Genomic DNA, 12,707 nt, shown 5'->3' with positions numbered 1-12,707 from the left:
GGTCATGCTGGGCTAGAATCAAATGGACTATTTTTGCAGAGTTGTAGTGGGGGGAGTGGTTCCCCAGTTTACTGAAGACAAATGTCCACTATCTCCAAGTGGGCTGAGGAGCAGCAGAGGCAGTGCAGAAGTGGCCCTGGGAACACCTGCTCTTTGCCTGGCCTCAAGCCCTGCCTGGGACACCTCTTGTCTGTCCTGAAGGCAGTCTTAGGAGTGGACTGTAAAGTGCATGCTGCTGTGTTGGGATAAGGCACCTCCAATTGCAGGGAAGCCCGGGCTGGGACACAGCATCTACTACTAAGAGTAACAGAAGCCAGCATCATGTCAGGGAGGGACCACCCACACATAACAGAGTTGGTCCCAGCCTCAGCAAGCTGTCTGAGTCAATACAAACCATGGCCCCACTGGATCAAATCCCATACCCCACCTACAGTCCTCTGCCAGGGCATTGGCAGCCATTAGCAGGTAACTGCTAAGTTTCAAGGTCCAGGCTTGCCCCCAACCTTTCTGAAGTCATTAGGCCACAGCCCAGCAGTTCTTAGATTTCAGGTACAGGGATATAGTTGGCTTTGATAATAAATATACAGGTTCCCACCACCCAACCCCACCCAACCCCACTCCCAGTACCTTGAAACTCAGACATGATCACAGAGTTGTAGAGAAAGTTCAGGGATCCACATTTTCAGCACCTGGGCTTCAACTACTCGAGAGACAGTTATGATTGGCATGTGGTCCAGGGCCTAGTTTTGACCCAGAACAAGACAGGCTTCAGTAGCCACCCCATCCAACCACACATGGTTTACAAGAGAGGAGGGCGAACTTGACAGAGAGGATGCTGATGGTCTCTCCTTGAGTCCTCATTGGACTCAGCCTCATTAAATGTCAGGGAGGGAGCAAGCTACAGAGCCAGGCACTGCTGTCTCCCAGGTAGTGTATATCCACTACCCATCCCTAAGAAGAGCTCTATGAAGGCAGAGCTAGGCCATGGTAGAGTAGACAGATTAACAGGAGGATCCCTCCATGCAACTCCATGGATGAGAAGAATCTGGGCGACAAAGGAAAGACAGATAAAAAGGATAAAAATAATGAGATTTGGGAATCAGCAAAAGGGTGGCAGGACAGCTCACTTAGGGTTTACACCCAAAGGAACAAGAGCCATCATCCTAACTGGGTCTCTGTTGTCATGATAAAACACCATAACTAAAAACAACCTGCGGAGGAAAGGGTTTATTTGGCTTATAATGTCCCTGTCACAGTACATCATGAAGGGAAGCCAGGACAGGAACTCAAGGCAAGAACCTGGAGGCAGGACCTGATGTAGAGACCATGAAAGAATGTTGCTTACTGGCTTGTTCTTTATGGCTTGCTCAGCCTGCTTTCTTATGCAACTCAGGACCACTTGCTCAGCTGTGGCACAACCTGGATGGGGCTGAACCTTCCCTCATCTATCATTAATCAAGAAAATGCCCCCCCCAAGTTTCCCTCCAGGCTAATCTGATGAGGGCATTTTCTCAGTTGAGGTTACCTCTTCCAGGGTGACTCTATAGAGTCGGTGACAAGCTGACAAAAAACTAACCAGCCTCGTCAACATACAAGCAGAGGCACTCACACACCCATGCCTACGCAGCAGCACCCTCAATGAAGAAGGTAGTGATCAGTCCACTGTCCCATCAGTGGATAAATGGGTGAAGTGAATGTCATAAATAGGTAGAGATAAGGTATGGTTGAGACATTAAAAAAAAACATGGCATATTATTTACAGGAAAATGGATGAGACATGTTACATGTGATAAACCAGACTCAAAATGACAAGCACATATTTCTCTTTTAGGGAAAAATATAAATTTTTAAGATGTGAAACTGAAAGGGGAAAGGAAAGGGATCAGTGCAGCGTAGGGGAAGGTAATAGGTGGTAGTGAGCAACCAAAACAATCAAAGTACGTGATGTACATATGTGGTGACACACCCTATTGTTGTGCACAAATAATACATGCCAATAAGGTTTTTAAAGGAGGGTGAAAAAATTTTAAACTACTGTAATATGTCTGCCCAGAAATATTTTAATTAAAAAAGAGGGTGAATAAATGGAAAATGGATGGGTGGATAGATCATGAGTGGATGGAACACAGATGGATGGATACATGGATCATGGATAAATGAATGACGGATCATGAGTGGATTGATGGATCATGGATAGATTGACAGATAGATGGATAACTGGATCATGGCTGATTAGGTGGATTATGGATGGGTGGAGATGGATCAATTGAAGGATAGAAAGATGGATTATTGATGGATAGATGATAGATAATATTTACAGGTACAAAGGAGGCCAGGAAAGGTATTCCAACAGTCTGGAGAGCTGGAAGCAGAGGCAAGGTGGAATGTTTATGCCTTGTGTACCCCAGGACAGCTGCCTATTGATGGTAAAGGTTGACTTCTGCCTTCGGCTCTCCGGTCAGCCTTTCTGAGAATTGCCCCCACAGATAGAAAGGAGGGAAGCAGCAACTACAGACTACAGGCCAGGGATAGATGTCACTGTTCACAGAGGGCCAGAGCAAGGTGTGCTGACGTAGGAGACAGAGAAGAGTCTGAGCCCATGAGGGAAGGTGGTACTCTCAGTGTGAGGGACCTGGCCTATGCCCAAGCCCCACTCCTACTTCTCAGAATAAATAAGCTATGTTAGGGCTTTCTCAGACACTGTCCCAAGAAATGAGTTTCCTTGGTGGTCCTGAAAAGCCTCCAGTCCCTTTCACAGGAACTTTTCTCCTTAGGTAAGGTTGTCTGCTCATGAGACGATGCCAGTTTGCAGCTGTTATGTCCCTACCTAGCAATGTCCTGACTTTGCCTCTGTCCTGCTGATGACTCCAAGCTTTCCTAGGAATCTAAGTCCAGGGTGTGTGTAGGAGTCCTTAAACTTCCCCATGTTTTATGGTCATGCAGCCTCAGGGTCAAAGCTGGACTGTTGGGAGAATGTAGCTGCAGTAAGTCACACACGTTTGCCTGGATCCTCTCGAGGCTCCTGGGCTCAAGAACAACTAAGAGTCAAAAGCCCAAAGCCGGGTGTGGTGGCACATACCTGTAATCCCAGTACTCAGAGAAGCAGAGGCAGGTGGATCTCTGTGAGTTCGAGGCTAGCCTGGTCTACAAAGTGAGGCCAGGACAGCCAAGATTACACAGAGAAACCCTGTCTTGAACAACAGCAACAACAACAAAAAAAAATGTCACAAGCCCATGAAGCAGCACGTCTTTTAGAAGGCTTTTGTAGGGATCTATTGGCCTAGGCTTCCAACAATGTTAACCATCCCTTCTCACCACCCAGGATGCTGTCACAGCAGAAGAAGCTCCTGGACCAGTTCACGAAGCACCAGCAGGGCCGCCTGAACTCTCAGAGGCAGAAGGCACAAGAGCTAGATCAGTTGGAAGCCCAGCTTGAAACCCAGCTGCAGGTAGTTTGGGAGTAGCTCACTAAGGCAGAGGCGTAGCATACAGGGAAGAGGCCACACTGAGACTCACAGCCAGCTGCTCAGGCCACTATGAAAAACCCTGTGCTCCACTCCAGACCTCTTCACCTCTGTACCTCTTTGCTCATGGCATCTTTGACTCTCTGAGTTCCTTTGGCCGACACTGTGTGGCTTCCTGAAGGAAGCATGAGCCCTTTGGGGACAGCAGGTCCCACATGGCCCTGGTGTATGCAGGGCACAGCTGAGCTGTCTGCCCATGGCTTTGGGTGTAGTAAAGGAACAAACATTTCCCTGTGTGCAGACCACCACCCAGAGGATTGCAGGCCCCTGGGGCTGCAGGGCGTTGGGGATGCCGTCTCTGCCTCTTGGACTGTGCTGACAGTAAGACCCACACCCTCTGTAGAGCATTCAGGGAGGCTTAGCTGTCAGAGTATAAAGTGGACACTCTAGCACAGAAGAGTCCCAGCCTGGAGGATTATGAGGTGTGACTGTACCCCAACGTATCTACCTTAAAAAAAAAAAAAAAAAAAAAAAAAAAAATATATATATATATATATATATATATATATATATATATATATATCCAGGGCAGAGGAGGGCTCAGCAGTTAAGAGCACTGTCTGCTCTTCCAGAGGTCTTGAGTTCTATTCCCAGCAACCACGTGGTGGCTCACAACCATCTATACTGGGATCTGATGCCCTCTTCTGGCATGCAGGCATACATGCAGATAGAGCACTCATATATGTAAAATAAATAACTATTTTTAATAATATATCAGGGGATGGAAGGATGCCTTAAAATTAAAAATCAAGGCATGACCCGATGGCTCAGAAGATAAAAAGCACATGCTGCTCAAACCTGGACCTGAGTTCATCCCCAGAACACATGTGGCAGGAGACAGCTGACTTCCTGAAGCTGTACTCTGCACACGCATGCACACACACACACACACACACAATTGCTGCTGCTGCTGCTGCAGCCATACAACTACTACTACTGCTGCTACTACAAACAAATAAGTAAATAAATAAATTTTAGAAGAAAAATCAGAATGAAGGCATGTGACCGTGATTTGGCCTTTTCCATGTCTGTCTGGCCAGGGTTGGCAGTAATGACAGTAATCGTAAGAATCCTGTCAATGGTGAGCCTTTTGTTCCCAAGGGTCCATTGCAGAAGGTCGCTAATCTGAGAGCTGTCAACATCAAATGGGAGCAACTGAGGTGGTGGCTCCAGTGATCCCCACTACAGATAGGGAAACTGAGGCGGCCATAGGGGCACAGTGGTAAATCATGGCTCTGGGTCTTCTGGTAGCCATGCGCTGGATTGGAGCGGAGCTGGTGTTTGACAGTGGCTGAGCCCCCAAAGTGTCCTTGTTTGTGGACAGGGTTATGAGACTAGGAGAGAGGAGTCAGGGTCTAGAGGAACACCTTCCTCCATGTCTCTGTCCTGGTCCTGACCTCTTGGAGGTGCTGCTGAGAAAGTCTTCTACACTGGGACCTGAAATGTGGCCACCAGCCAACTGTCATAGTGTAAGGCTTCATCTCAGTGGCAGGGGACTCAGGGTGGGGGACAGAGGGGCATCCTGATCCTCTTCCATTTGTCTATCAGGAAGCTGAGCAGACCTTTATCTCGGAGCTAGCGACATTGGCCCGAGTGCCCCTTACTGAAAACAAGCCATTCTCCAACAAGCGTGGACTGCCAGGTAAGTCCCTGTGCAGCTGTGCTGCAGCGGAAGTGCCAGTGCTCAGCCATGATTAATCAGTCGTGTCACCTTGGGTATGCTGCACAGCTTCTCTGGCTTTTCCTACTCTCGGGGCAGGTTTAGGACATCCCAGAGATCCTGGCTCTCTAGCATCCCACCTTGCCAGTTCCTGGCTCCACTGCTCTCCTGCCCCATTTTATCCCCATCTCTACTTTCCCATCTGTGAAAACGGGAAATGCCACCTCTTTCCCCGGACAGAGACACTTTAGGGACATCATTGGCTGATGTCATCTGGTGGTGCAAGTGATTCACAACTGTCACACACACACACACACACACACACACACACACACACCAGCTCTGGCCAGTACCTGAACTCTGCCCTCTATCTCTGTTGCTTCCTGCATCCTGCGTGCTGCGGGTGAAGCAGAAACAGAGAGCCTGGTGCACCCAGTTCCATCCCAGCTCTGCCAAGAGCAGGCTGTGAAGTGTGGGAAACACTTCTTCATGATGTTCAGCTTGCTTAGCAGTGGTGTGGGTACACCTGCCCACCAAGGTTGCTTATAAACCATGGGGACAGGAAGTGCCATCTCATGTCACGGAGCCATCCCATCTGGGTTTGTCTGTCTTCAACAGAGAAGCCAGTAAGGACCAAAAGGAAGAAGCCACCACTTCAAGAGAAAGAGGACCTGGGGCTTCCCAATGATGACCACCCTGCCTTGGTGGACCACACCACAGGACCACTCAGGTAGGACTGGGTCCCAGCCCCCTGCCTTTCTCCTGACCTCTGTCAAGTGTTTGGAGTCTGGGAAAGATCCTTGCAGGGTGCTAATGTGAGGCCCAGGAAATGCAAGGAACATAACGTCAGAATGGTGGCCAGGGCGGGACTATAACAAGAGGTGCCTGCCAGGCTGGGAACTGTCCTTTGTGAATTAGCTGTGGGGCCGCAGGGTCGACTGAGCCATGTTCTTCATTATCCTCTGGCACTGGGTGGCTTCTGCCCGCTTATCACATATCATTGCATACACCTGGAAGTTTCACTTCTCCTCCCTGGCTGGCCCTGCAGCCATAATGTTCTCAGCATCACCTCCCCATCCCATCCATGTCCACAGAAGCAGAAGGCTGGGTCAGCAGGACAGCGGAGCTGGAGATGGAGAAAACCCAAGGAAGATGCTGCAGAAAAGAAGTAACCTGTAGTCGGACCCCTGCTGAGATGAACCTGCCATGCACCTCACTTCCTCTGTGTGATTTGGGGGAGCTGAAGAGAGGGGATGCCACCTGCCTTAGAAAGTACAAATGAACCAGGAGGTGGTGGTGCACGCCTTTCATCCCAGCACTCGGGAGGCAGAGGCAGGCAGATCGCTGTGAGTTTGGGGCCAGCCTGGTCTGCAAAGTTAGTCCAGGACAGCCAAGGCTACACAGAGAAACCCTGTATCAAAAAAAAAAAAAAAAAAAAGTAAAAATGGCATGAGAGTAGCACCAAGGGCCTGGGGTGATTGGAGACGGTGGGAACACGCCCTTGAGGAACACGCCCTTGAGGAACGCAGCACCTCAGCTTCCACCCTGGTGCACCCACCTGGGTCTCTTCTTCCCTCAGAAGGACCCTCTCCTCCTGCCCTACAGCTTCACACAGTATCCTAGTGTTGTCCACTGGTCTGGTTAGAGATCGGAGGCCCCTGCTTCCCAGCATCTCCCTGAAGTCCTTCCTGTCAGGGTCTCAGCATCGCTGGTATTTTCTGGGCCTGAGGCCACTGTCTCACCTCCATTGCTCCACAGTCATCTCCTGTCCCTGGAGGTCCAACCAGGACCAACTTTTGGCCTTAGTATTTCTATCTTTTGCCTCAGGTAGCCCTGGGGCCTGGTCACCCAAGGATGTGTGAGTCTCAGAGCCAACGTTCTTGGCACAGTCATGGAGTTCCAAACTCACAGGACTTTTCTGAGCCACTTGAAACATGGGGAGCACACCTGCCTGTCACATGCCACAGGAGCTCCTCTGTGAGCATGGAGGGCATAGACAGAGGCTGTCCCTACCCTTCCGCTTCACTGAGGAGGGGAAACCTTCCACCAGCAAGCAGTCCCCTCCCTGAGGAGAGGCCCACAGGTCATCTGCTCTTCCTGAGGGATGGTGAGGACTTCCATAAGCTTTCACACCACTCACACTTGCCCCACAGGCCAGAAGCCTTTCCCTCTGAGGGGGCAATCTCTTCCATCAGCATGAAGGATTTCCAGTCATCATCACGGTCAACATTTTGGATGTGATCATTCTTGATTCGCATATGAAGCTGCCGGTGCCAAAAATGGAGTCTCTTGTGTCAGACCCAGATGCGTGTGGAGCCAGGAGGTTGTGGGTGGCACACCCTGGTACATTTGACATGAGAATTGTCACTCCTTGCAAACATAGCTTCAGGATTGCTGTTCTGAGGAGACACCTCCCCAGGGACACCAGTGTGCCCGAGAGTGATGACCGAGGCTGGAAGAGCTTCTGACTGTGGACTTGACTGAAGCAGCAACCAACCTACCTTCCTTCTTCCCCAGCTTCCGGTCCCCAGCCTTCCTTGCCTTAACCTCCTCACATATGAGCAATCCCTGGCTCATCCTGAGTAAAGGACTCTACCTCAGGAGTTGTTCTTGCTGTTTCAAGTATGTGGGGACCCAGGCTGTCCTGTACATTGTAGGACAGTGATGACAACCCTGGGCTCTACCTATCAAATGCCAACTGGACTCAACCACTCATCTCTGGTATTTCTCAGCAATAGACCAGTATGTGCCACCACCCCAGGCCCCACCACCCTCGCCAAGCCCAGCATGCCACAGCTCCACATTACCATGAATTTCTAGAACATACATACTGGTTTCTGTGACTCAGGAGACCCTCTCTGGAATCTTCTGAACTTTCTGGGAATTTTAGGTTCTTATAATAAAAACTACAACTGACTAATTAGAAAGCAGTCATCCCCTCTGTATGCATGTGGGGTGTGTGTGTAGGCCAGCCAGAAGACAACCTCTGGTATGGTTCTTCAAGTTCTATCCACTTTGGTTGGCCTCGAACTCAGAGCTCTGCCTGCCTCTGCCACCACTTGTGCTTGTGCCACCACTAACCAGCCTTTCTATCCACTTTTTTTTTTTTCCTTTTGGACCAGGCTTTTTTTTTTTTTGGCCTGGAACTCACCAATTGGGAGAGGCTGCCTGGCCAGAGGGTCCTCATGCTCAGAAGCCAAGCACTTTAAGGACTGAGACACTTCCCCTGTAATCATCAGGCTTTTTAAAAATTAATTAGTTTTTCATTCACTCGACTTCCTTATCGAAGCCCCTCCTTTCTCTCCTCCCAGTCCCACCCTCCCACCCTCTTTCCCCATTGCCCCATTACCCTTCTCAGAAAGGGGACCCCTCCTTTCAGTATCAGCCCACCCCAGCACATCAAGTTCCATGAGAATCAAGTGCATCCTCTTACACTGATGCCGAACAAAGGCAGCCCAGCTAGGGGAAAGTGATCCAAAAGCAGGCAACAGTGTCCATGTCAGAGACAGCCCCACTCCACGTTCTAGGGGACCCACATGAAGACCAAGCTGCCCATCAGCGACATATGTGTAGGGGGCCTAGGTCACAACCAGGAAATCAACTATGTTTCCAACTCTGCCTAGAATGGGAGTCCCATCCGCGAGTCCACAGTGCCCTCTGGTGGTGTTAATGAAGCATGTCACCTAAGGAATCTTGAAAAGCTCTGCTTTCCTTTGTGCGGGATTCTGGACTAATGCTTGCATAGGGACCACTATGTCACCTGGGTCCTCTGGTCTGATGGTGTGACTGTGGCAAATACAAACCATGTTGCTCACCACCAGCACCAAGACTGGCCAGGCAACTCGAATTGGCTAGGGTTTCAATTGTGTAATAAAACATCATGGCCCAAAGCATCATGGGGAGGAAAAAGCTTACCGGTCCACATCACAGTCCATCACCAAGGGCAGGAACTCAAGGCAGGAACTGGAGCAGAGGCCTTGGAGGAGCACACTTACTGGCTTGTTCCTCATGGCTTGCTCAGCCCGCTTCCTTATAGTGTTCAGGACCACCCACACTTAGCTGGGCCCTTCCACATCAATCACCAGGAAAATGCCCTACAGATTTACCTACAGTCCAGTCTTATAGAGGCATTTCTCAACTAAAATTCCCTCTTCTCAGATGACTCCAGCTGGTATCCATATTGGGGAAACACACACACACACACATACACACACAACTAGCCAACACAACTGACCCCTTGTCAACTTGACACACAAATACATCACTACTCAACTGAAACCATCCCCTACCCTCCCCCTTTCTTTTGGTTTTTTTGAGACTGGGTTTCTCTGTGTGGCCTTAGCTGTCTTGGACTCGCTTTGTAGACCAGGCTGGCCTCGAACTCACAGTGATCCTCCAGCCTCTGCCTCCCAAGTGCTGGGATTAAAGGCGTGTACCACCACCGCCCAGCCCTCCTTTCTCATTTGTACCCAGGATATTGTGTTAACATTAGTATCGAAATATAAAACAGCCCATCTTCAAACGTCCCACGGTCCTTAAAATTCACTTTAAAGGTCTAGTCTCTTTAAAATATACAAAGTCTGAATGGCTAAGCTCAATAATGTAGGGCCTCCCCCCCCCCCCCGAATCTGGCAACCTTGGCCCCAGTGGACTTCATTGAAAACACCTGGCCATGGCTCCAGCACTAATACTGCACCACCTGACAGTGGGGCACCAGGCTGTGCCACACTGTACCTGGCCTGGCTGCTTCAAGTTTTGCTCCTGGGCTCACCCTCCAGCTCTTCAGCTCTTCAGCTCTGCTGGTCACCACTCCCCTCCACTGGTATCCCCACACTGCATTTAGCTTGTAGTCCCTGAGAAGAGCCCTTGGTTCTTCAGGCTGTGCTCCTGGCCTCTCTACACCTCCAGACAGCCACACCTCAGGACTCCAGAGCAGCTGAGGGTAAATTTCCACAGCCCTGGGACCTGACTGAGATCAGACACCTGGAGAAACTGAGAAGCTGAGGTCATGGAGGAAGCTGTAGCACCTGAAGCCTCAGGTGGTGTTGCTGACAGGGAACTTGAGGGAGGGAGGTGGTGTGTGTCCAAGAGTAAATAAACTGCTGGACTTGAGGAGAGTTGTTTTGTTCTACCTCAGAATTTACCTGAGTTTAAGTCTGTGTAAACCCGTTGAGGCACGAGTCAATAGGCCTCTCCCAAAGACCTGTCTAGCTATGGTAACAGTGTTTGCAGCCTCCACAACTGTCACAAAGACTGTCTCCAGCCCTTCAACAGGACCCTTCCTAGACTATGCTAACTTTGGGTGAACCATCCGAACAGGAAGTAATCAATCCCTGAGCTCCGGCAAACTCAGGACTTGAAATCCCACCAATCCTCACCCTGGAAATCTCTCCCCTGGAAACTTTCCCCTACCCCTCCGCCCTACCACAAAAGAATCCTATGTAAAGACTGTGTCAGCTCAGTTCCCTGCTGTCCTCCCCTGGGAGTAGAGGCAGCCACCCGGCCACCTCTGGATTCGTCCTTCCCAATAAATCTCTTTTATGAGATTTGCTGCCTGTTGTGACTCTCTCATCAAAAGAAGCCAAGAAGCGGTGGTGGCACACACCTTTAATCCCAGCACTTGGAAGGCACAGGCAGGCAGATCTCTGAGAGTTTGAGGCCAGCTTGGGCTACAAAGTGAGTCCAGGACAGTCAAGGCTACACAGAGAAACCCTGTCTTGAAAAACAACGACAAAAAAAAAAAAAAAAATGGAGCTCCTCAGCTCAGCTAGGGCCACCCTCCCCTGGAAGCTGCAAAGTGGAACTGTTACACTGTAGCACTCCAGCTCAGCCAGGAACATCCTCCCTCAGGCTGCAGCGCCTCTGCTGAGGAGGTTTCCTCTCAGAGCTGTGTGGTTCCTAGGCTCCCAAGTCTGCTCCCATCTGAGCAGGAAGAACAAGCAATACAAGTGACAGCTCATGCTGGCGAGGCTGCGAGCAAGGGGAGCACTCCTCCACTGTGGGTGAGAGCACAAACTTGTACACCCACTATGGGGATCAATTATGATGGTTCTTTAGAAAACTGGCACTTGATCTACCCCAAAACCCATCTAAACCACTCTTGGGCATATACCCAAAGGATGCTCCATCCTACCACAAAGACACTTGCTCAGCTATGTTCATAGCAACTTCATTCACAATATCCAGAAGCTGGAAACAACCTAGATGTCCCTCAACCAAAGAATGGATAAAGAAAATGTGGTAAGTACACAGTGTAGTATTAATCGCGTGTTTTTTTAAAAAAATGACATCATGAAATTTTCAGGCAAATGGGAGGAATTAGAGAAAAATATCACCCTGAGAGAGGTCTTCCAGAAAAGACAAGCATGTTATGTACTTACGTATAAGTGGATACTAGCTGTTAAATGGACGATAACTGTGCTATAATCCACAGACCCAGAGAGGCTAAGTAACAAGGAGGGCTCTAAGGAGTGTATATGGATCTCCCCAGGAAGGAAAAATAGAATAGAGTTTACTGGTGGACTGGGAGCGAGTGGAAATGGGAACAGATTAAGTGTGGACAGAGGAATGGAGGGAGAGATGACTGGAAGCGAAAGGCTTTGGGAGTCAGTGTGAAAACCTAGGGCAGTAGAAACTCCCAGGACTCTACAAGAGTAACCCTAGTGAGGACCCTTAATAATGGAGGATGCAGAGCCTGAATGGCCATCCTCTGTATGTACGCAGCTTCCGGTACTCAGAGTGAGACACAGCACGGGCACAAAACAGTCAACCTATATCTATCCTGCTTGAAGATGGGAGCAGCCCAACCAATGCCTGGTCTAATATGAGGCCTATACCATGAAAGGGAGCCCATGCCTGACACTGTCTGGGAGACCGGAAACTGGAGACTGAATAGCCCAGAGACCCAGGATCAAAAAAAAAAAAAAAAAAAAAAAAAAAAAAAAAAAAAACAATAAAATGATTCTTACTTGTGTTTTTCTATACTCGTAGGTCAATGCCTGGACCAATTATCATCTGGGAAGTTTCCTCTGGCAGCTGATGAGAGCAGATGCAAAGGCCCATAGCCAAACATTGGGTAGAGAAAGAGTCCATATTGAAGATCTCCATAGGGTCCCTCAAGGAATCCCATGAAGCAGGGCTGGGGATTGTAGGAGCCAAAGAGGTCCAGAACACCAGGAGAACAAGGCTCACAGAATCAACTAAGCAGGGCTCATAGGGGCTTACAGAGACTAAAGCAGCTGTCACAGAGCTTGCATGGGTCTGAGCTCAGTCCTCTGCAAATATGTCATGGGTGTTAGCTTGGTGTTTTTGTGGAACTCCTAACAGTGGGAATGGCGGCGTCTCTGACTTTCACCTGCTCTTCAGGCACTTTTCCTCCTGCTCGGTTGCCTTACCAAGACCTGGGATGGTTTGTGCCTAGTCTTATTATAACTTGTTGTGCAGTGTTCAGTTGATATCCTAGGGAGGTCCCTTTTCTGAAGGGAAAGAGAGGAGGAGTGGATCTGGGGTGGAGTGGGGAGGCT

General features: G+C 49.5%; 1 protein-coding gene across 1 annotated transcript in view; it reads left to right on the top strand.

The window, feature by feature from the left end:
* Evc (EvC ciliary complex subunit 1) overlaps nucleotides 1-6,433 on the top strand; it is a 37,934-nt gene extending 31,501 nt beyond the window's left edge. The window contains exons 17-20 of the mRNA XM_051164994.1: nucleotides 3,323-3,449; nucleotides 5,073-5,166; nucleotides 5,803-5,914; nucleotides 6,279-6,433. Of these exons, the coding sequence (XP_051020951.1) occupies nucleotides 3,323-3,449; nucleotides 5,073-5,166; nucleotides 5,803-5,914; nucleotides 6,279-6,363 (418 nt within the window). The 3' untranslated portion in view covers nucleotides 6,364-6,433. The remainder of the gene's footprint in view (nucleotides 1-3,322; nucleotides 3,450-5,072; nucleotides 5,167-5,802; nucleotides 5,915-6,278) is intronic.
* The last annotated feature ends 6,274 nt before the right edge of the window (nucleotides 6,434-12,707 follow it).

Source organism: Acomys russatus, chromosome 22 (genome assembly GCF_903995435.1).
Source record: "Acomys russatus chromosome 22, mAcoRus1.1, whole genome shotgun sequence".
Classification (NCBI taxonomy): Eukaryota; Metazoa; Chordata; class Mammalia; order Rodentia; family Muridae; genus Acomys; species Acomys russatus.
The sequence above is the reverse complement of the archived record's forward strand: the minus strand, read 5'-3'. Positions and strand labels throughout refer to the sequence as shown.